Here is a 22,999-nt window from a genome sequence, read left to right as displayed (position 1 = left end):
GGTGGCCCATAAAGGTCCCCCCTTCTCCTCCTCTCTACCCCGCCTTAATAGTCTCCTGCTAACTCCTCTGAGAGCGAGAGCCCCTCACGTACCCCACAGTTGAGGGCATCGATTTATCTATAATCTGGCTGCTCGCTGTGAATCTAAGCGAACCGTGCAAGCAGATGATGGAAAAGTTAAAAAAAAAAAATACAGAAATGGTCCAGGATGCACCCAACGCGATGCCCCTATAATCAGTATTCAAACAGAGCAAAAAGCCTTCTCCGGCTCCTGGCCATTACCCGGCCCAGCGCCATGGCAACAGAGGAACATCTGGGCGCCGGCCGAGCCGCGCATTAGAGCCGGAGGGAGCCCAATTACTCGGCCCCGGCAATCAGGGGCCTCTCCACCTGCCTCCTCGCCGCCTACTCCCCCCCGCGAGCGGGAGGCATCCGCAGCCCACCCTGCTCGGCGCCCTTTCCGCTCCTCCATCCCTTCCCATTGCATCTCCTCCCACCCACTCTGCGCCCCGCTCTGCGCGCCCACTTAGCCCGGCCGTGCGCCGCCTGCTCTCAATGGCGCGCACTTGACAGCGGGGTGCGGGGTGGTTCAGGGCTGGAGCCCAGCGGGGAGACGCTCACTGATCACCCCTGGGGCCGACTGGGCAGAACGGGTGTCCTGGGGCCGCCTGTTTAAAGGGATGCCTTACAGCCAGCTGTGTGGGCGCCCCGCAGCGCCCTCAAATACTCGCCCTGGGTGGAGACTGTCAGATCTGCTCAATAGTATTAACTGTAAGGTCTAGTTACAAGTGCAGGCGGGCCCAGAACGAACACCCAGCACCCAACATCTATCTTTTTTGGGAGAGAGGCCAAGATGGACCGAGGGAAAGAGACACAAGTCAGAGAAAAATGTGCTTTCTAAGAATGCTGACTATTAGGGCTGGAGAGATAGTGCGACTAACCGGCAGGGTGTTTGCCTTGCACGCTGTCGACCTGGGACACCTGGGCAACACCGCTGGCATCTTATATGGTTCCCCAAGCACTGCCAGGAGTGATTCCTGAGCACAGGGCTAGGAGTAAATCCGAAATATCTCCGGGTGTGGCCTAAACATCAAAATAAAAATTGTAATAAATTATTTTTTTTTAATGTTGGCTGTTGGTTAACTCTGGTTAGATAAACCCCAACACCGAGGATAGTTCTGAGCACTACCAAGTGTGATCCTTGAGCACAGTGCCAAAAGTAAGCCCTGAGTACTGTTGGGCATGACTCGCTTCCCAATATATCTTTTTTCAATTTTCAATTTTAAAAAATAAAATGAAAAGATTGGCCTTTGGTGGTGATGGGGTGTATAAATGTCCTATACTCTAGCAGGAATGAAACCAACTAACTCAATCTTTAACAAAACAATTGTTAAATGTTGATCACGTTCCCACCCCCATGCCAGCCCAATTTGAAGTCTTACTTTATTACGTCAAAGAATGTCAGGTTTTGTGCTCACAGACAGAAATGAAGCACTTACCTCGATTCCTAACTTTTTGGGAGTAGGGGACACCATTCGTGTTCACCCACAAAATTCTCCTTTGGGAAGTTCCTAAGCTAAATGTTGGTCTGATCCAGGTTTGGTTTTCCCTAGGGAATATTATTTAAATCAAATTTTGTCCTGTGAAATATTCTCCCTCCATTGACTTGCCTAATACTGTTTAAGTATGAATGGGTGGAATTCGGTGGACAGTGGTTATTAACCTTCTGGCAAGGAATTTATCTAAGAGATATTTATCTGCTAAGCAATTAGCTTATTGAGTTATTGCTTCATTTCATGAAAAAATATTAAGGGAGGAGTTAAAAATAGAAAATGCTTTAATAAAGCTGTCTTTAAAATAAAAACAAAACAAAACAACAATTTTGTGTGGGCACAGAGATGAGGCTCGGTGGTAGATGCCTGCCTTGTAGTCTTCAGGCCCAGGATTTGATCCTGAGCACCACCCCTTGTGCTGAATGTGATTCCAGCAGCATTGCTGGTGTGATCTGCCATGCCTACAGAAAGAGGAAGTGCAGAGATAGGATAGCAGGCCATGTGCTTGCTTTGCATGCAGACACCCCAGGTTCAATCCCGACTCCTCATATGGTTCCCAAACATGACCAGGAATGATCGTGAGCACAGAGCCAGGGGAAAGCTCTGAGCATCATTGGGTGTGCCCCCTCAAAAGAATGTGTGGGGGAACTTCCATGAAGTGTGTGACCCCAGACATCACCTTCAGAGACAAAGGAAAGGGGGAAAGGAGGATATCTTATATAATAACCAGACATCCTCAAACTGACTTTCCTATGTTATAGTTCCTAGAAATGAGCCAGATTTAGACAAAAATGGTACCAATTTTTAGAAAGGATAATATGCAGATATATTTTTACCTTTGAGAATAGGTGATTAAAAAAAGTCAAAGTTCTGGGGGCCAAAGAGAAAGTGAAGTGGGCTGAAGCATGTACTTTGTATGTAAGAGTTCAATTTTTCTCCCAGCACCCACCACAGGATCCCCCAAGAACTGGAGCAGCCCCCCAGAATTAAGCCAGAGTCGATCCTGAGCACTGCTTAGTGTGGCCCCTGAATCAATAAATATTACTCAAAATTCTGACATGTTTTCATTTTCATCAATTTAACACACATTCATTAAGCAGCCCATTTGGGTTTTGACTTGAACATTGTTAGTTAAAAGGGATCATGGTAATAAGTGAACACCAGTAGGATGCCAACTACTGCATTCTCCTCAGCAATTTACAGAGAAGGGTGAATCTCCAGCCTCTCTATGACATAGGTATCATGAGTATGCCCATTTCACTGATGAGAAAATGGAATCAGAGAGGTCACAGAGGCAGAAAGTATCACAGCCAATAAGGTAGTGTAGTTCTCACATCTGCTCTTTTATTCTGGGTTTCATGCTGTCACATAGGTAACACACTCTTGGTTCTTGTAAACTTTAAAGAGAACTTAACCCCAAAAGAGAGAAAGAAGGAAGAAGAAAGTAAAGAAGGAAGGAAGGACGGAAGGAAGGAAAAAAGGGAGGGAGGGAGGGATGAAGGGAGGAAGGGTGGTAAGAAAGATGGGGGAGGGGCCAGCAAGGTGGCGCTAGAGGTAAGGTGTCTGCTTTGCAAGCGTTAGCCAAGGAAAGATCGCGACTAAGGTTCGATCCCCCAGCGTCCCATATGGTCCCCCCAAGCCAGGGGCAATTTCTGAGCGCTTAGGCAGGAGTAACCCCTGAGCATCAAATGGGTGTGGCCTGAGAAACCAAAAAAAAAAAAAAGAAAGAAAGAAAGAAAAAAGGGGGAGAAAGAAGGAAGGAAGAAAGGAATAAAAAGAGAAAGAGAAAGGAGAAAAAAGAAAGAAGGAAAGAAAGGCAAGCAAGTTACCAATTTAAGACACATAAGTGATGAGCACATATAAACCTTTCCAGAGAGCACAGCAACATGCTGCTCCATTTTGCCAGGAATAATTAAAATACATAAAAATTGTAAGTATTTGGGCTTGAGTGATCCCACAGTGGGGAAAGAGCTTGTCTTGCACACAGGTTTGATCCCTGGTACCACATAAGGTCCCCTCAAGCACCACCCTGAGCACAGAGCCGGGAGTGATCACTGAGCACTGCTAGGTAAGGTCTCAAAACCTGAAAACATATTTTTAATTTAAAAAATCTGTAGAGTGGGCCTTGAAGAATCGAGTGTCAGTTTGCCAAACAGGCCAGAAGACCATTCCAGACAGAAGTGTTGCTGGGCATGGAGGTGTCAGAAAAATGCTACCATTTTCCCGGACACCAGATCTTTCCAAGAGTCTGGAGAGAGAGAGAGAGAGAGAGAGAGAGAGACAGAGAGAGAGAGAGAGAGACAGAGAGAGAGAGAGAGAGAGAGACAGAGAGACAGAGAGACAGAGAGACAGAGACAGAGAGACAGAGAGACAGAGAGAGACAGAGAGAGAGACAGAGAGAGACAGAGAGAGACAGAGAGAGACAGAGACAGAGAGACAGAGAGAGACAGAGACAGAGAGACAGAGACAGACAGAGAGACAGAGAGACAGAGAGAGACAGAGAGATAGGGACAAAGAGACAGAGACAGAGAGAGACAGAGACAGAGAGACAGAGAGAGACAGAGACAGAGAGAGACAGAGAAAGAGAGACATTAGTTCTAATGTTCTAATCTTAAATCACATTTGAACTTCGGGATTCTCATTACAAGGCTCAATTAAAAATCTTGTTCTGGACTTAGCTGATAAAGCAGGCCCATTTAGACACCCCCATATGACTTCTTTATTTCAGACCTGGGGTGGGGCTCTGGCCAAAACAGAAAATTCTTACTTTCTCTGAGGTTAAAAAAAATGGGGTTCAAGGCCCAGAGAGATAGCACAGCGGCGTTTGCCTTGCAAGCAGCCGATCCAGGATCAAAACAAAACAAAACAAAACAAATGGGGTTCAGACAGCACAGCAGGTCTATTTGCTCTTCTTTAGCAGCTGTGACAGCAGCTATAGGTCACCCTGAAATTTCAGGCAGTAGAAAACCCTGCATTTCCTACTTCCTTCAAACCCATTTCCAGTAAATACGAGTTTCCTATTTACTCAAATCTCTAGCTCTTGTCATCAAAGGTGATGCACTTTGGTGTGCCTCGCCTGGCTCCCATTTGTCGATGCTGCTGGCAAAATAGAAAATGATCATTTTCATCTCCAGCCAGCTGCTTTCAGGCTCTCCTGAGACAGGGACAGTAGACACTGAAAGATGCTTGGTGGCCAAGGGCGTGATTTGAAAGGCCTGTTTGTGATGTGAAGGACACAGAGTACATCCTGCATGCGTGTAACTCTCAGTATCTCATCAGCGATGCCTGGCCCTTGGGTGGTCAGTGGAATGGCTTTAATGCAGTGGTTCTCAACTGCCTGGCTGCTAGTCCTCGGGTGTGGAAAGGTCAAGAGAATGGTCTGCTATAGTGGCTGTACTGCCATGGACCAGTAAAGTGCTGAAAAGCATCACTTTAAAAGGCCTTCACAGAAACTGGAGTGATAGCACAACGGGTAAGGTATTTGCCTTGTACATGGACAACTGGGTTGGATCTGGCATCCCATATGGTCCCCCGAGTCTGTCAGGAGTAATTTCTGAGTGCAGAGCCAGGAGTAACTCAGCCAGGTGTGACTCAAACCACCCTCTCCCCCAAATAAGGCCTTTGCTCAAACAAATCATGTTCCTCAGCTCAAGGAAAACATAATCTTTTTTTTTTTTTTTTTTTTGGTTTTTGGTTTTTGGGCCACACCGGTGACACTCAGGGGTTACTCCTGGCTATGCACTCAGAAATCGCTCCTGGCTTGTGGGACCATATGGGACACTGGGGATCGAATCCAGGTTCGTCCTGAGTCAGCCGTGTGCAAGGCAAACATCCTACTGCTGTGCTATCCCTCTGGCCCTGGAAAACATAATCTTGAATGTGTGTTTGAATAGCTTTGAAATGAGAACCGGCCTGAAACTTAGTGTTCAGTGCTCTCAGAATCACCACCCCTGCCCCCCAAGTGCTCGCTGTGTGTTGCTTTGACCGAGGGCATTTGCTCTCAGATTGGAGCCACCTGATGACAGAGACCATTGGCCTAGACAGGTCTGAAAGCTGGCAGTGTAGTGATGGGGGTGAGGTCAGTGCTTGTGCCATTCCAGCTTCTATGGGGAGGTGACATGAAGGAGAAACCACGGCTGTGGGAAAGGGAGAGATGGGGCATTTCTCTTTTGGGGGGCAGGGCAGCAGGGTCCCCAGCCCCCCACCAAACCCTACTCAGGTCACCAGCTCTATTCATGTAGGGCTTAGGACCAAATATTAAGCTTAGTTCTCTACTAAGAGCTTGGGCATGGTTTAGGCAAAACAGCAGGTTTAGGACATGGCCCCAGAGAAACTGCCTTATCAGCTGGGTTTCTCTCTCTCTCTCTCTCTCTCTCTCTCTCTCTCTTTTTGGTTTTTGCGCCACACCCGTCTGAGCTCAGTGATTACTCCTGGCTAAGCGCTCAGAAATTGCCCCTGGCTTGGGGGAACCATATGGGATGAAACGAGAACCGAGGTCCTTCCTTGGCTAGCGCTTGCAAGGCAGACACCTTACCTCTAGTGCCACCTCGCCGGCCCCTGGGTTTATCTCTTTTATTTTTCTTTTTGAGGTTGGGGGTGGTCTACATTTGGTGGTGCTTAGGGAGAGTGCCTCTGAGAAGTGCTCTAGAAACCAACAGTGTCAAGGACCTAACTCCTGTGTGCAGAGTATGACCCAGACCTTTGAGTTATCTAGCTGGTTCTCTTTCACCTTTTTTTTTAAGCCAGTCAAATTGAGCAGTGTGTGTGTGTGTGGGGGGGGTTTATATACCAACTTTTGTGATACTAACGTTAATAAGTTCTGATAAACCACTGCCATCGGACCAGCCCTCTATCACCTTTTTGCATTTTCATTGCTCTGTTCTACTTGGGGGAAGGGGCAGGGGCTACATTTGCTGTACTCTGGGTTTACTCCTGGCTCTGTGATCAGGAATCACACCTGGGGAAGCATTCAGGGGACCACATACAGTGCCAGAGATAAAACTTGAGTCAATAAGGCAAGTGCCTTAACCCCTGTCCCCTCTCTTCAGTACCTGAAAACTATCTTTCTTTTTAAAGAGAGAGAGAGAGAGAGAGAGAGAGAGAGAGAGAGAGAGAGAGAGAGAGCGAGAGTGAGAGTGAGAGAGTGAGAGAGAGAGAGAGAAGAACAAGGTGTTGCTCATCTCTGGAAGACTTTGGTCATCCTTGACTATTTCTGTAGTTTCACCCTGAGACTTCTCATAGTGACCCGCTCCCCAGCACAGGCAGGTAGGGGGTACTCACATGTCTGTAGTGCATTCTGCGACCCTTGGCTAGAAGGCTCTGCAGAAAGAAGCAAGAAGAATTACGTTTAGTTGATCACTCATCACGACCCCAGCAGTTTATTGGAACCAGAGACAAATTCTTTACCTTGTTTGGCTCTTTTTCTCTTATAGAATATTACAAAGACAATCACTAACAAAATGAGGAAGGCCACTAAACTCAATGGTATCACCAGCATCAATATGTCCGACTGATTCTCCTGCTCATCAACAGTGGTAGAATTTATCCCCAGTTCTATGTCTGTCACCGTCAGAACAATAGTGCTTGGGGAGGCCATTTCTGCATCTTCCGGTGTACTTTCTGACAGCTCTAAGTCCTCTGGATAACCTGAAAGAATACACACACACAATTGAAATTGCCATGGAGACATAGCTAGTGTGTTAGGTGGCCCTTACATTTATTTTTACAAGTAGCCCCTGTGCATCCACTAATGAACTCAGTTTCACCATATTTGGTCTCTGGTTCAGCATGATGGAACAAAAATGGAGCTCATGCTGGGAATATATTGAACACGGAATCAGCCCAGAGATGAAGCTCCCCACCACAGGGCAGATAGCCTTGATGGGCCAGGTGCCTTTCACTTCCTTAATCAAAGAGCAAGAGTAGAGAATCTGGAGTCTCTTTTAGGGTATCCACAGAATTTTCAGTGCATTTTCAAAGCAATTGAAATTTATATTTACTACAAGTCAAGTATTTGCCACATAACTTATGTATAAAGGAAGGCAGTATGTTCCAATTTTTAAGAAGAATTAGCTATATGTGAAAAGAATACTTTGAAAATGAAGTGGGGGGCCCGGAGAGATAGCACAGTGGCGTTTGCCTTGCAAGCACCCGATCCAGGACTAAAGGTGGTTGGTTCGAATCCCGGTGTCCCATATGGTCCCCCGTGCCTGCCAGGAGCTATTTCTGAGCAGACAGCTAGGAGTGACCTCTGAGCACCACTGGGTGTGGCCCCCCCCCAAAAAATGAAGTGGGGGTAAATGCTTAGAATTCAATGGAGGGGGGCCGGAGAGATAGCATGGAGGTAAGGCATTTGCCTTTCATGCAGAAGGATGGTGGTTCAAATCCCGACATCTCATATTGTCCCCCAAGCCTGCCAGAAGTGGTTTCTGAGCATAGAGCCAGGAGTAACCCCTGAGTGCTGCCAGGTGTGACCCAAAAACCAAAAAAAAAAAAAAAAAAGAGTTCAATGGCAGATCTCAAAGTTCCTTAGAAAACACAGTCTGGCAGAAATCTGCCTGGATGCTAAATAAAAATAAAAGTGTGTATTCCATTTGTAAAGTGAAATTCTCAAAGGGATCCCTTAGATTCTAAGGAAACTGCATCACTATGTGAGCACAGGTCTAGCACATGGGAGGCTCTAGATTGGATTCCTGGATCCACCTAGTCCCCAATATATATGTCTCCAAACAAGATAACAACAAAATGTGAATTTATTAAATGAGGGGCTGGAACAATAAATAGTACATTGGGTAGGAGAACGCTTGCCTTGCACGCAATGGACCTGAGTTCAATCCTCAGCACCTCATAAGGTCCCCTGAGCACTGCCAGGAGTAAGCCCATTGGGTGTAGTCCCCAAGCAAAACACCAAAACAAACAAAAATTTCTTTTTTTTTTTTTTTTGGTTTTTGGGCCACACCCGTTTGACGCTCAGGGGTTACTCCTGGCTATGTGCTCAGAAATCGCCCCTGGCTTGGGGGGACCATATGGGACGCCGGGGGATCGAACCGTGGTCCTTCCTTGGCTAGCGCTTGCAAGGCAGACACCTTACCTCCAGCGCCACCTACCCGGCCCCACAAAAATTTCTTTAATGAGTGGCATTCTTAGAACTATTAACAAGCTACAAGCAAGCTTAGCCATTTGTATTGAAGTTCTGTTTGTACTTCAGATTCTTTAAGAAAACCACCCAGTGGTTTCCCACAGGCTAAGACAGGGATATCAGCACAGCTGTTTGAGGGAAAAGCAACTCTCCATAGGCTAGGCATGCTCAAGGTAGGTTAGAGTTTTGTCTTTTTGATTGTACTGAGGGCTCGAGGATACTGGTCAATGTTCAGACTCTGCACTTAGGGATCATACTTAGCAAGGCTAGGGAGACCATATGAGATATCAGGGATTGAACCTGGGTCAGCTGCATTCAAGGTTGAACCTCACCTACTGCACTATTGCTCTGGCCCCTTCAAGTTTTTATATTTTTGTGGTGTTGCAAGTCATCCAGGTGGGCCCATTGCAAAAACTGCATATATTAGTCTTTAGGAAACCTATCAAGCAAGATCTTATGAGAAAATGCTTTCTACGGGCCAGAGAGATAGCATGGAAGTAAGGTATTTGCCTTGCATGCAGAAGGTCAGTGGTTCGAATCCTGGCATCCCATATGGTCCCCTGAGCCTGCCAGGATCGATTCGTGAGCATAGAGCCAGGAGTAACCCCTGAACACTACCTGGTGTGATCCAAAAACCAAAAACGAAAGAAAGAAAGAAAGAAAGAAAGAAAAGAAAGAGAAGAAAGAAAGAAAGAAGAAAGAAAGAAAGAAGAAGAAAGAAAGAAAGAAAGATAGAAAGAAAGAAAGAAAAGAAAGAAAAGAAAGAAAGAAAGAAGGGAGGGAGGGAGGGGGGGAGGGAGGGAGGGGAGGGAGAAAGGAAAGGAAGGAAGAAAGAAAGAAGAAAGAATGAAAGAAAGTAAGAAAGAAAGAAAGAAAGAAATAAAGAAAGAAAGAAAAGAAAAGAATAAGAAGAAAGAAAGAAAGAAAGAAAGAAAGAAAGAAAGAAAGAAAGAAAGAAAGAAAAGAAAGAAAGAAAGAAGAAAGAAAGAAAGACAGGAAGGAAGGAAGGAAGGAAGGAAGGAAGGAAGGAAGGAAGGAAGGAAGGAAGGAAGGAAGGAAGAAGGAAGGAAGGAAAGAAGGAAGGAAGGAAGGAGGGAAGGAGGGAGGGAGGGAGGGAGGGAGGGAGGGAGGAAGAAAGAAAGAAAGAAAGAAAGAAAGAAAGAAAGGAAGGAAGGAAGGAAGGAAGGAAGGAAGGAAGGAAGGAAGAAAGAAAGAAAGGAAGAAAGAAAAGTGCTTTCTAAGGTCAAAGGTCATGTGCTAAAGGAGGTGTTGGCTATTGTGGCGGAAACCATACCTGAGAGGGACTTGGGGGGAGGGCATTTCTCCCTGCAATTCTGAATACTAAGCCCAGGCTCCTGCATTTTTGGAGCATCTCCCAGCCCCAAATGAGGCCTTTTCAGCAGATCAGCCCAAGGCCCCACAGAAGTGAGTGACTACAGAACCAATTTAATACCTTATTATCACCGTGACCTTCCAGCAATAAATCTCTTTCGTTTGGTTTATAAGAATATTTGATAGATATCACAGTCTCGTTTCTAGGTTATCTAGATAAACATTTCCATTTCCTCTAAGAGAGGGAATCGGCTTGATAATCATGCTGGTAAATGCCTCCCCAAACCATCAGAATCAATTACCAGCTGTAGAATATCATTCGCTGCTATTCTTCACACAGAAAAAAATTTAAAAGTGATTTACCCAGTATTGACCTCTGCTTCCTAGATTAAGTGATTTGTGTCCTATAGTTATGTCTTTAAAATAAGATGCTTCCAGGGCCAGAGTAATAGTCCAATGGGTAAGATACTTGCCCTAGCACAGGCCAAATCAAATTTGATCCCGGGAACCCCAGATAGTTCCCCCTCCCCACACTGCTAAGCCCCACCAGGAGTGATTCTTGATTGCAGAGCCAGAGAGAAGTAAGCCTTAGGCACTGCCAGGTGTGTGTGGCCCCAAAATAAAATAAAAATAAGATGCTTTCAAGCTCAGGCTTTGCTTGTGTGATGTCTGGGTTTGAGCCCTCAAACTCATGGTTCCTGACCACAACCAGGAAAATACAGGACCAACAACACCAGGAGTAGCCTCTGAGTATTGCAGGGCATAGCACAAAACAGGAACAAAGGAAAATGAGTACAAGGTGTCTCAATAATGTTTCTGCACATACTGGAGGGCTCTGATGGGTCATGGATCACCCTGGGCCAGGACAAGCTATTTATTTATCTACTAAGTCAACCTCTCACTCCCCTCCGAGTTCCACCCAATGCCTAAGAGCATCCACTTCATGAAGAACCATGAATCTGTCCAGAGTAAGTGGTTGGCGTTTATCATATGCTTAGTAGGCGCGTTGGTAATAGAAGAGTAGCTTGTACTGTCCAGTTAAACCTTCTCCTTAACTTTATTGTTAGTGTTTTACAGGTGGAGAAACAGGTCTCCTATGTCTGCCCTGGGGGCTCAGCCCTATCCTTTCTGGAAATGTTCTGCTAATAGAGGTTTGCAGCAGTGTGCGCTTGGATATAGGGGACCCAGTGACAGCAAGGCTGTTGGTAATTGCAGGAAAGTCAGACAAAATACCCCTAATGGCTTAATCTAATGCGGACGTCCCAGGAGTAATCCCCCAAGGCCCAGCTAAAGTGTTTTTAATCAGAAATTTCGAGTAGGTTCTGATTACAAGTACTGAACTCAGGGAAGGCATTTGCTGAAACTCTTGCCTGCCCCCATCTTGGTGAGTGCCCACAACAGTAACTGCTCTTTCTCTGTCTTCCATAGAGACTCTTTGCATATACACCGGTGGGGGTTGTTTCCTGTTCTCCTTTTTTTTTTTTTTTTTTTTTTTAATTTTTGGGTCACACCCTGCTGCGCTCAGGGGTTACTCCTGGCTCTATGCTCAGAAATCGCCCCTGGCATGCTCGGGGGATCCTATGGGATGCGGGAATTCGAACCACCGTCCAGCCTGGATTGGCTGCTTGCAAGGCAAACGCCCTACCGCGGTGCTATCTCTCCGGCCCTCTGTTCTTTTCTAGAACAAATAAATGGCAGCAAAGTTGAGACTGTTTTTCCCCTGGCTTGCCTTGAGGAGGACTGGCTTGTTTGCGTGTGATGAAAAGGAGGGGGGCCCAGGGCTGCCATTTGCACGGGTCTTAGTTATAATTGCTCGTGGAAATTTAGGCCGTTGCTTCTGCATTCCTGATAGTGCTGCAGCGAGCACCCCTGGATGCTTCGGTTTACTAGCCGCAGAGGGTCTTAGTCAAAATAGGTGAGATACAGGCTGTGGGATATGGAGCTACGGGGTCGGCGCCCAGCTCCACCTAGTGGTCTGCTGGGCCTGTTCCTCCGAGCCAGCCAGGGAAAAGACGGGAGGTAGAACTGCAGGTCTGCTGCCCCAGTGGGGTGCCTGGAGCCTCAGGAGGCAACAAAAGGGGGGCTGGCATGCTGGCTGTTGCCCTGAGGTCAAGCAAGGGATGGAGTGGGATCCTGAGGATCAGCAGCAAGTGGGGCAGGAAGAAACTGAGGGGTGGACCAAAGCAGGGGTTCACCTGAATCTTGGGGGACTTCGGACCAGCATCACAGATGCTCCTCCCAGGACCCCGGGGCACATAAACTCCTACCCTGGTGGATATTGAGGACCTCCAGCCTTCTCTAAGAGCCTCTTACAAAGGTCCATGCAGGTCGCTGGGGACCTCCTATCCCTCTCATGTTAAGCTTTGGGGGATCAGAGCGACCTTCTACCACAGGACAGATGGAACCCTATCAGGCAGCTCCTCCAAGATTATCTTTTCAGGAAATGAACCAGGCATGTATGCGCCCCTAGCATCAGGACAAGTTTCTGAGTCATGCTTGGACTATGGGGATATGCTGAGGCGTGGGGATAGAACTTTGGGGTATAGGGCGCTCCTTTCTCTTTCAAGAGCCAAGGAGAGACAATGAGGCATTTTCTCACCTCTATAGAGCTCAGGGCTAACTCAGACTAGGGGTTAGGAGGACCAGCCTTCAGCCTCAGCCCCTGGACTCTGCCCTCAGCCAATCCTTCTTCTCTTTTAACTCCATGATCCTAAGTCTTAGAGAATCACCTGCACACACACTTAAAAACGCTGTTGACAAATCCACACAAACACATCTGGGGCTCCTACTGTACACATCTGGCAGAGCCCCTGGGGAGAATCCTTGTGAGAAGGGAAAGTGGGGAGCCATGGAGAAGGGCCCCACAGCTCCAACAGCAGATCTGTGAGACGTCCCACCGACAGCAGCTCCAAACACCTCACTACATGGAAATGACTCACGCTTGCTCTGGTGCAGTGGATTAGTGAACTTCTCTCACAGCAAGTGGATTCACTCACAACTCAGCTCGTTTGTGAGAGTTTGTGTTAGACACCAGCTGAAACCATCACACACTAATCTCACAAGGTAAATCAAATAATGTCGAGAAAATTTAAGAACAGGTTATTAAACACAGAACATCATGCAGGGAGGGACCTCAGTCAGTTGCTTCCAACTTTCATTGGCTGTGTAGACAACATGCACAACTTAAGAGGTTGCAGGGTTCAGAATTTGAAAGAAAATGTATGCTGGCCAAACTCTCTGGAGTAACTGGACATACGGGTCTCAGGAGGTTCAGCCTGCCTGTTATTCTCCCCAAACTTGGGTAGAGTTTGCAAAGCAAACAGGTTAATATTCAGTTGACTTAGAAAAACAATATGAGACTAAAATAAGTTATGAGCATTTGAGTCTTTTAGTGTAAGTTAGGGAACACAAATTTAGACATTAGTTCCAATTGGGTTGCTCTTAGTTAAAGGAAAAAGATGGGAACAAGGAAAATAAATCTGACTAAGAACTAGGATGGACTTATGGTTCTTAGAAGTCAGAGTGTTCAGTTTTTTTGGTCTTGGTTATGATGTATGGGGAGAAGAAAAAGAAACACATCTTTGTGCAGTTCTCAGAGAAGCCAGGCCTAGCTGAAAAGGGGTTCACACTGTTCGGTAAGCTCACTTGTTTGTTTTTAATGACAGTTCACAAAGATAGTGTTTTGAGCACAAGATGGAGTCACTGCAGTAAGGCTGAATGCCCCTGTTCACAGTTAGGTACACAGACTGTACCTCAAACTGTTGCATCGAGATGGCTGAAGGCAAGCCAGGCTTCAGCTCTTCAGGCAGAGAAAGTTTTTGCAGTGGGTAGCCATAATGAGGAACATTGGTTGGACCTTAAACATCCAGTGCTGACCTGGTTTACCTCAAACTACTCACTTTTATGATACATTTGAGAAGAATCAGAGCCCAAGGAGTTAGATACTTAGCAATTACTGATCTTATCACCAGAAAAACAGTTTCTGAAAACCCTTAACAAACCTGAATGCCTGAGAGCCTCTGGGTAGGATTTCTAGAGAGACTGTGACGATCATATCTTCCCCGGGTAAGATTGAAGGAGAGAGTGCTGGAGTGTCAAACCTGTCTCTCTAGCCAAGATTGCTGTTGTTCAAACAGCTTAGAGATTTCAGCCAGTGGTTCTCAGCCCTTAACAGGCAGCAGAAGCACCTGGAAAACTTTACATGTACAAATTACTGGGCACTGTTCCCAGTGAGCAAGCCTTAACTGAGCAAGTCTGGGAGGACGCACAAAAATGTTTATTTTCAATGAATTGTTGATGCTACTGGCCTGGAGCCAGAGTTCAGGATCTACCAGATCAAGCTACCCCAAACACATCTTTGAATTGTGTTCAATGATTTAACGCATCCATTGTTCTCAGTCCCGTGTCTCCATCACCTAGGGAAGATATCTGGGCAAAGGTAGATTTTCGAAGCTCCCTAAAAATTCAGTGAGTATGAAAGCTGGGTTGAAAATTCCTGAGCTAGGAGGAACAGTTCATATAGGAAGCTTTCTACAAAGAGCAAGAGAGTGATGTTAGGCACTTCTATAACAATGATAGTTGGAAATGATCACTCTAGACAAGAATTGGGTGATGAAAGTAGATAAAGTGATATACATGATACCCCTTCAGTGACAATATTGTAAACCACAGTGTCTAAAAGGAAAAAAGAGAGAAGAAGAGGAGGAGGAAGTAGAGGAGGAGGAAGAGGAGGAGGAGGAAAAGGAGAATGTCTGCTACAGATAAAGGCGGAGGGGAGGGTGGGATGAAAACTGGGGACACTAGTGGCAGGAAATGTGCACCGGTGAAGGGTGCATATTGTATGGTGTATATTGTATGACTGAAACTCAATCATAAACAACTTTGCAACTGTCTATCTCAAGGTGATTCAAATAAAGAATTTATTCAAAAATTAAAAATTAATGGGCCAGGAGATAGCATGAAGGTAGGGTATTTGCTTTGCATGCCAAAGGACGGTGGTTTGAATCCTGGCATCCCATATGGTCCCCGAGCCTGCCAGGAGCGATTTCTGAGCATAGAGTCAGGAGTAACCCCTGAATGCTGCTGGGTGTGACCCCCCCCAAAAAAGAGCAAAAATAAAAAATTAAAATTAAAATTAAAAAAAAAGAACAAGGAAATTTCTGAGCTAGACTTTGCAACCTTGCTAGACCTAGTAACAGTGAGGAGATGGTCCTGACTTGCTTCAAGGTGACTGATTGGAAGCTCTTACCCAGAATTGATGACTTGGGGACATTTTTTGTCCTAGGGATTGAACCCAGAGTCTCACACATGTAGGAGAAGTGCCACTGGGCTACATCCACTCCCTTCTGATACTTAAAAGAACAAAAACCAGTTGTTCAGCGTTTGTGGATTCTGGCTGGGACAAAATACACCATGGGGGTGAAAGGCACTGTGCCAGCAGGATGCCAACCTAAAAGGGCCCTGACAGAGTGCACCCACATTCTCCTTGTCCCTGTTGGCCTCCAGTATAGTTCACTCAGGTGATCTGAGTCATTCACATGCACTCTGTCGAGTCTTTGTGTGGACACTCTTTGTGCCATATCTCCTACACCTGTACCCCGGCTTCTGCCTGGCAGCTACTGCTGAACAGTTTAGAGAAAGTAAAGCAAGCCAGGCAGTCTTGGGTCCCATTAACCCACCTCTCACCTTTCCTCAAGACTCTGACCCCCTCATACTTTCTTCAAACATGTTCTTAATCATGGTGGGCTTCTCTTGAAATGCTGCCTGAATTGTTCAGACAACATGGGAGTGGGGTGGGGGGAAGTTAGAGGTATTGTTGGATGTAAAATTTCCAATCCTAAATTAGGAAATTTGCTGTTTCTACTCAGGGGGGGGAGCTACCAGCACAGTACTCAGGAAATACTCACAATTGTGTCACCCATATTGGCTTTTGGTCTCCAGATTCCAGATCTGCTTTTTCTAGCTTGAAGTTTTGAATCTATGGCATGTGCTCCCCAAATGCTCAGCACTCCCGGGCCTTTCTGCAAGAGAGGCAGTTCATGGCCCGAGTACAGAGTCAGAACCCCCATTCCTGAGCTAAGGTAAAGGCAGGTGCAAACACCTTCTCTGTGTTACTAGACAACCTTTGCCTCAATAATCATGGGATGATCTGTGATTTGTGTGGCCGGCCTCTCTGGAGATAGTGGACATATAGTCTTGACATAAAAAAGCTAGTGAGACCAGCTCCCGATCTCACTGCCCAGCATACTGACTATAAAATAGGAACATGAGCATGAAAGCCAGTTCATGGAGAGGTTCATGGTGCCCTTCATGTTTGTGACTGGCACCAAGAAAAGAGATGTGGCACTTTGTCATCTTTCTCTTTTTGTTCAGTTCCAGGCCCCTGCCAGTTGACTCTGTAGCAGACACAGAGGCACTCACTGGTGACTCTAACACCTGCCAAGGTGTGAGAAAAAGCAGTGGAGCCTCAGCACACAGCAAGGCTGGGCTAGTTCACAGAATGTTGTGTGTTGGGACATGCTCAGGATTACATGGCAAAAGAACCTTGCTCATAAGGGATATTGACATGGTGCTGAAGGGGTTAGAATCTAGTCCCAGTTAGATGGTTTTCGATAGGTGAACCCCACCCCCAAGTCATAAACACAAGAGAATAATTTATTTGGTTTTGGTTTGGGGACCATGCCTGGTGGTGCTCAGGTGACCATATTTAGTGCATGGGAGTGACCCAGGTCATTAGCATGTAGGGAAAACACCTTACCCATAATACTGTCTCCCCAGCATCAAAAGGATGATTTGTATATTTTCATTACTGAATGAGCACTATCAAGAAGCTATGTGAAAATGGACTGAAGTAAATGGAAAGGTGGGAGGAAAGATAAGAAGATTATAAGGTAACCAGGTAAGAGATAACAAAGACCTTAACTAGTCTTGGAATATGCTGAGCTTTTGGGATGTCACCAAACATGTGACAAGGCAGGTCAAAGGTTGGCCAATGAGACTTACTTGAACCATCTGATTAGGAGGAAGAAGAAAGTCATCATGAGCCAGGAATGACAGAAGGGAGATGAGGAAAGATGAACATTAATGTGAAATAGGAAAGTGGAAGAGCAAGATTCATATCCCAGCAAGGAGGAGACTAAGCAGCAGAAAGTACCAGGAAGAGAATTTTAACAACAGATTATGCAAAGTGCTGCAGAGAACATGCTAAATTAAGGACAGATATGGGCTTTTGGGGGTTGCCATTAGGCCCCAGAGACCCAGACAGCAGTTTGAGAGCTATGCCTGATGCAGAGGTAGGTTGCAGGAGGCTGAGAAATAAAAGAGAGCAAATGGAGGCATGAAGACTTTTTCATATTGATATATTGATGCTGGGATGGAAGGCTGGATCCCAAGGCATGCAAGGCATGTGTTTGTGCACTGAGCCACATCTCCAGGCTCTGAGGACTATCTTCCAGTGAGGTGAGGAATTGGGGAAAGGGATAAGATGGAAGATAATGAGGGGAGCTAGGGAAAAACCTCAAAAACTCTCTTATAGTTTTTTTTATTTTGTTTTGTTGGTTTTTTGTTTTTGTTTTTTGTTTTTCGTTTTTGGGTCACACCCAGTGGCGCTCAAAGGTTGCTCCTGGTTCTACACTCAGAAATCACTCCTGGCGGGCTCGGGGACCATATGGGATGCCAGAATTCGAACCACCATCCTCTGCATGCAAGGCAAACACATTACCTCCATGCTATCTCTCTGGCCCCTCTCTTATTGTTTTCATTATAAGCAAATCAACAGGTTTCCACAGATGCCTCCCATTCCCCCCACATTGACGGGGGTTGGCAATGTGTTGGGTGGGTGATGGTGGTGAAGGTTAGTAGGCCCCAAATAGTGCATTAAAAATGTTCTAGAATTTGAAACAGATTTTTTAGAAGCAAGGTACATGTAGAATAAAATGCCTGAAGATTAATAGGACAGACCAGATGATGGCATTAAACTCCTGTCCCTTCTTGCCATCAAAACACATGGACAGCACGCAAGCACACTATGCAGTTCTTGTTTTTCAACATCTTTGCTAGTTCTGGAGGGTGGTGCAAATACCTATGGATGTAAATTGCAGGTTACGGTGTTTCTCTGCAGAGCCAAGCCCATCCCAGCCAAGATCCTGCCCTCCTAGGTAGGTTCTCCTGGAATTCAGACTTCCAGACTCAGTCTGCCCATCTCTAGCTAATCTCTTCCTTTCTTTTAGGTCACTGAAAGATGTTTGGTCCTTGGGTCTGTTCTCGGCACCAAGCTGGTCTTCTGCCCCTGGTTCCCAACCCTGAAGCCCTTTTCTTAAGCAGGAAGTCCACATTCCTGTTGTTTCTGCTTCAGGTGTCAACTGTACTAATCCCCAGATTCTCTGTTACTCACTTCTACACCTTTCAGCCCCACCTTTCCTCTGAAACCAAGTTTAACCCACTCTTTCCATATCTTACCCTGAAGCCAGCTCTGACCGAGCAAAGGGAGTCTTTCTATTGATACAGAGTAACTGCCTCCAAGCTTCATCATAATATATCTACCATTGGGAAAGCACATAATTTCCAAAATATATTTTCATAAATCTGAAATGAGACAGTAGCAAGGCAGACCCTTGAAATTACCTGTCAGAGGCGATCAAGTATGAGAACATGGACTCTAGAGGCTGGATCTCACTTAGATCTACACTTTGCTGAGTGACTATTGGCAAGGTACTTTACCTTTCTTTGCCCGTTTTCTCATGTAAAAGAGAGATAATCTACCATTTTATACGATAATTCAATGAATTGGTCTATTCAACGTCTTGTTCGAAATATATATAATTAGACTAACATATAATTGATTGGTCACTAAAAGATATTACTGTATATACATTTATCATATTATAGAAAACAATGAACATTGTATGTTATTTATCATTATTGTAACTTGAAACCAAAACTGTTTCAGAAAATAACAATTGTATCAGTAGTAGAAATTGCCAAATCATTTATGCAACTAGTTCTTTCTTCTAGTCCTTCTCTCTAAGGTTCCCCCAGTAATTATACAGTTCTAGCTCATCTCTAAGCTCAAAACCTCCCAGTCCTCTTTGACCACCTCAGTGTGGGACCACAAAACACCCATGATCTTCTCATTCCTGTCACATTCTCAAGCTCTTCCTTCCACCAACAATCCTCTTTGCAACAAGCATCCCCTCTTGGTACCATCCTTGGTATCTGGAAAGATGCAATAAATAACTCCAGAGACCAATTAAGTTGATGCTCACCGAGTATGGTCTGTGAAATGAGGGAAACGTGTCTCCTTACTCCTCTGCAGAGTCACCCAAGTCTGACCTTTTTTAGCCTTCTGCACTGTCCAAGAAAGCCAGGCCCAGAGCTTTGCTTTATCTGCTTCTGTTTTATCTATCTTAGGTCCGGGAAAAGCTTTCTCCTCCGTTCTTGCCTGGTGCCTGCTAATCTAAGTGGCTATTTCAGCGGGATGGCAATCAATTCTGCAGCCTACTCTTTCCCAGTAAGTAAGGAGTGGAGACGCTGACTCAGCGTCCATCCTGCTGGGCTCAGGTATTGGTGGGCACAGATAATGATACTGGTGTGTAGTTCATAAACGCTGGGCTCAAGACATATCCTGGAATATGTTTGCAAGGGGGGGGAGTGATCTATTCGGTAGACTGCAGGTCCTTGAGACAGTTTCGGAAGAATTTAAGAGCACCTTGAACACACTCGTAGGATACACACATGACACTAGAAACAAAGTCATATCCTGAAATCTTAGGCCCTGCCAGCTCCAAAGACAACTGTACATTCATTTATGAACATTACTAACCTAAAGCAGCCTGTCCCTTGGCCAACCTCAAAGTGACAAGCCTTAATTATACAGCTTCTGGTAAGTGGGCATTTTTACACTTTTCAGGGAATCCAGGCAGAGCCTGATAAAAGGGTTGGATTATCTAGAGTGATTCCCAAATGGCCTTGGCCTACTTTCCCCTTTTAAGAGAGCTAAAAAAAAAAAAAAAAAGCGCTTCTGCAGCCCCTGGAAACCCATCTTTTTTAAGAGAATAAGCAGAATGTGCTCCCAGTTGCACCTGAGACTACTATACCCCTTAAAGTTTTGGGGGTTCAGGGGTAAAATCACCTTTGTCCTGGTGCCATCTGACACTCTAACATTGCCTGTTTTCACAGCTCACTAGTTCTCAGAGATACGCCTCCTCTTGGTTCTAGGAAGATTTTAATATCAGCCCATGGTCCATGAGCTCCTGCTAATGTCCGTTGCTTCCCCAGAGGGTCTATGGGAGCTGCTGATAAGCTGCAGAGGATGTTCCCTGGAGGACGGGTATCTACGGACAAGGGCAAGGACTCAGCGATGAGCTGTGTTAGCAGAAGAGGGAATGGTGGGGATGGTGCAGTGAGAGGAGGCGGCTGGCTGGGCCTTTCCGACTCTATCCAGCCCATTGAGTGGAAATGATAACCTGTAAATTACTTTCATCAATAGCTAATAGATCTGAGCTTCTGCTGCAAAAGGGGCTTGGGGGCACAGAGCAGAAGAGGGCAGAGCTGGATGTAGCCCAGAGCAGCTCTTCTAAACTGGGTGTCCTATGGACCACTAGGATATTCCCAGGGGACCACAGTTGCAGATCACAGAAATGGGAAGCCATGGCATGAGACTCAGGGGCCAACCTATGGGAGAGGAGAGGCACAGGCAGGAAACCAGCTTCAAAGCAGCCCTGGGGTTTAGCAACACTGGTCTAGGAACTGAAACAAGGGGCAGCTGTGAGTAGAAGCACCCAGCTGAGCACAGGAGGAGAATTGACTGAATTCTGATCGAGGACTCTCTAGGTCCAGCTGCTCACAACTTCAGACATAATTTTTCAGATGCTCAAGAAAATCCTTGGGAAAGGCCAGGGAAACAGTAAAGGCTTAAGAGAAGCACCAGCCTTGTACATAGAAGATTTTGCACATAGCTCGTTCAATCTCCAGAAGCCCTAAGAGTGATCCCTGAAGACAGAACCAGGAGTAGTTCTCCAGGCACTGCTGTGTGTGGCCTCCAAAATGTTACCTCTCTCCTTCCTCTAAAAGAAAATCCTCAGACAAGTTTCCATCTTGCTCTGGGGAGAGTGAGAATCCTGAGGTCCATGTTGAGACAGTGCAAAGGGGTGATGGGGTGGCTGGGCTCTGCTGCCTCAGTTTCTTCACCTGAACCCCCAGTGTAGTTGCTTTCCAACAGCCACACTTTGTGCATTAAAAGCAAACACCCCCCTTCCTCAATTCCTCCCAGGCACTCACTGCAATTTCAATCCAGCCTCCACGGAAATGACTTGCTTTTGTGAAGCAAGTTCTCGGGAGTCAGAGTCACAATTCAAAGCGAGCATCTAGGAAAAGAGAACTGGGTGTAGGGGCGGTTGGGGTGCTGGCGTGAATCACTAGAATGTGGCCACGTCTCTGAGGTCAGTGCTGGTGCCCCTTGAGCACTACCTAAGGAGAGTGCTCACTTCCGCAGCACATCTACTAAAATTGAAACTAAACAGAGAAGATTAGCATGGCCCCTGAGCAAAGATGAGAAGGGCTGAGGCAAGAGAGCCTTTCTTGAACTGGGAGATTGACCGCCTTCGCTTCAAGTAGGCAGATGGCAAGAAACCACTGGAGTTTACGCTCCAGAGCAAGTCAACAAAACTGTAAGAGCCAGTTGAGGTTGATGGCTGCTTGTTGTAGCAACTGCCAAGAGTATAAATCAATTGCCGCTCTCAGCTCCAAGTAATGAGATTTAATATTTTGTCTCTTCCAATACCTGCGATTTGTGATAATCTCTTAACCCTTTCAAACAGCACTTCACTCAGAGCAATCAATACAGAGTAAAACTCCTCAAGTATCAAAATCAGAGAAAAGCAGATGAGACTTTTCTGGAGAAGTCAGAGGGATGCTTGAAATGCCTCAGATCATTTCCTGTTTACTTTAAAAAACAAACAAAAAGAAACCTGGTTTTTTTTTCCACTCTTTTGTCTTTTCAGGAGTAAATTGCCATCCTGGCTTTATCCAGGAAATTTTGGAACTAGCAGACTTCTCAGCCCATCTGACTAAAAGCAAATGCTTTGACACGAATTGTCGAAAGGATTTATAGCTTTCTTAATATGTCCATTAAAGTGGGTAAATTACAGGGACCCACACATTTTAGAAGACAGAGCTAGAAAGATTACATCAAGCAAGTGAGCCAGCTCAAGACCAGGGTCAGCCAGCTGCAGGGAAAGCCAAGTTCAACCCCTCCAGTCCTGCCTCCCTCATCCACCCACCCCCAGACAGTTCTCATTTTCTGCCTTTCTTTCACAGCAAGGTTTAGAGTTTCTGGACATTTACACATTCCTCCCCAGTTCTGTGTAGCCTTGAGCACCCCAGAAACCTTCACTATCCACCGTGACAGGTGAGGAAGCCTGCAGGTAACTTACTCTGAGCCTGGCCGGTGGGCAGGAGCCAGAGGAGCAGAACCCCAAGCAGGACGGCCCCTGGAGCCCCCATGGCAGCTGGGATGCTGCTCGCTGCACTGTGCTTCACCCTCCCCGAAACCCCAACATTTCCTGTTTCCTGCTCGCTCAAGTCGGTTCTAACTTAAAGGAGAGGTGTTTGCCTGTTTTTTAGGAAGTGATGTAATTCTGCAGGAGCCTGTCAGACCAGCAAGGATTGCAAAAGAGAAGTCGCACACTCATGCCTTGATTCAGGGAGCCTCTCCCAGCCTTCTGCAGCCCCAGCCCTGCCCTGGGCAGGCCTCTCCCCCCAAAGCTCTCTGAGCCAGTCAGGTTCACAGCCCAGATGCCATCTGGATCCGGGGCTGCTGGTGGCGGTCCATGTAACTTCCCCGTCTCTGGGGCTGCCTAGAATCTGGAGAGACACGAATGACCCAGTAGCACTTTCTGAAATCAAGAAGGTGCTCCCCCTCTGCAGTCTACCCAGGACCTGTAACCTTAGAGCCCATGGTTCCTCAGGCATGAGGCTGT

At 46.1% G+C, this 22,999-nt stretch overlaps 1 protein-coding gene and 1 non-coding gene across 2 annotated transcripts in view; one reads left to right on the top strand and one right to left on the bottom strand.

Annotated features, from left to right (window-relative positions):
* TMEM154 (transmembrane protein 154) overlaps window positions 1-22,540 on the bottom strand; it is a 28,234-nt gene extending 5,694 nt beyond the window's left edge. Inside the window, exons 1-3 of the mRNA XM_049770866.1 lie at window positions 22,454-22,540; window positions 6,959-7,198; window positions 6,833-6,871 (exon numbers count right to left, since the gene is read on the bottom strand). Of these exons, the coding sequence (XP_049626823.1) occupies window positions 6,833-6,871; window positions 6,959-7,198; window positions 22,454-22,523 (349 nt within the window). The 5' untranslated portion in view covers window positions 22,524-22,540. The remainder of the gene's footprint in view (window positions 1-6,832; window positions 6,872-6,958; window positions 7,199-22,453) is intronic.
* Window positions 21,498-21,601, top strand: LOC126004820 (U6 spliceosomal RNA). Its single transcript, XR_007494066.1, has one exon. It is a non-coding gene; the product is annotated as a U6 spliceosomal RNA (small nuclear RNA).
* Window positions 22,541-22,999: the final 459 nt, after the last annotated feature.

Source organism: Suncus etruscus, chromosome 3 (genome assembly GCF_024139225.1).
Source record: "Suncus etruscus isolate mSunEtr1 chromosome 3, mSunEtr1.pri.cur, whole genome shotgun sequence".
NCBI lineage: Eukaryota > Metazoa > Chordata > Mammalia > Eulipotyphla > Soricidae > Suncus > Suncus etruscus.
This window is presented reverse-complemented; position numbering and strand designations above follow the sequence as displayed.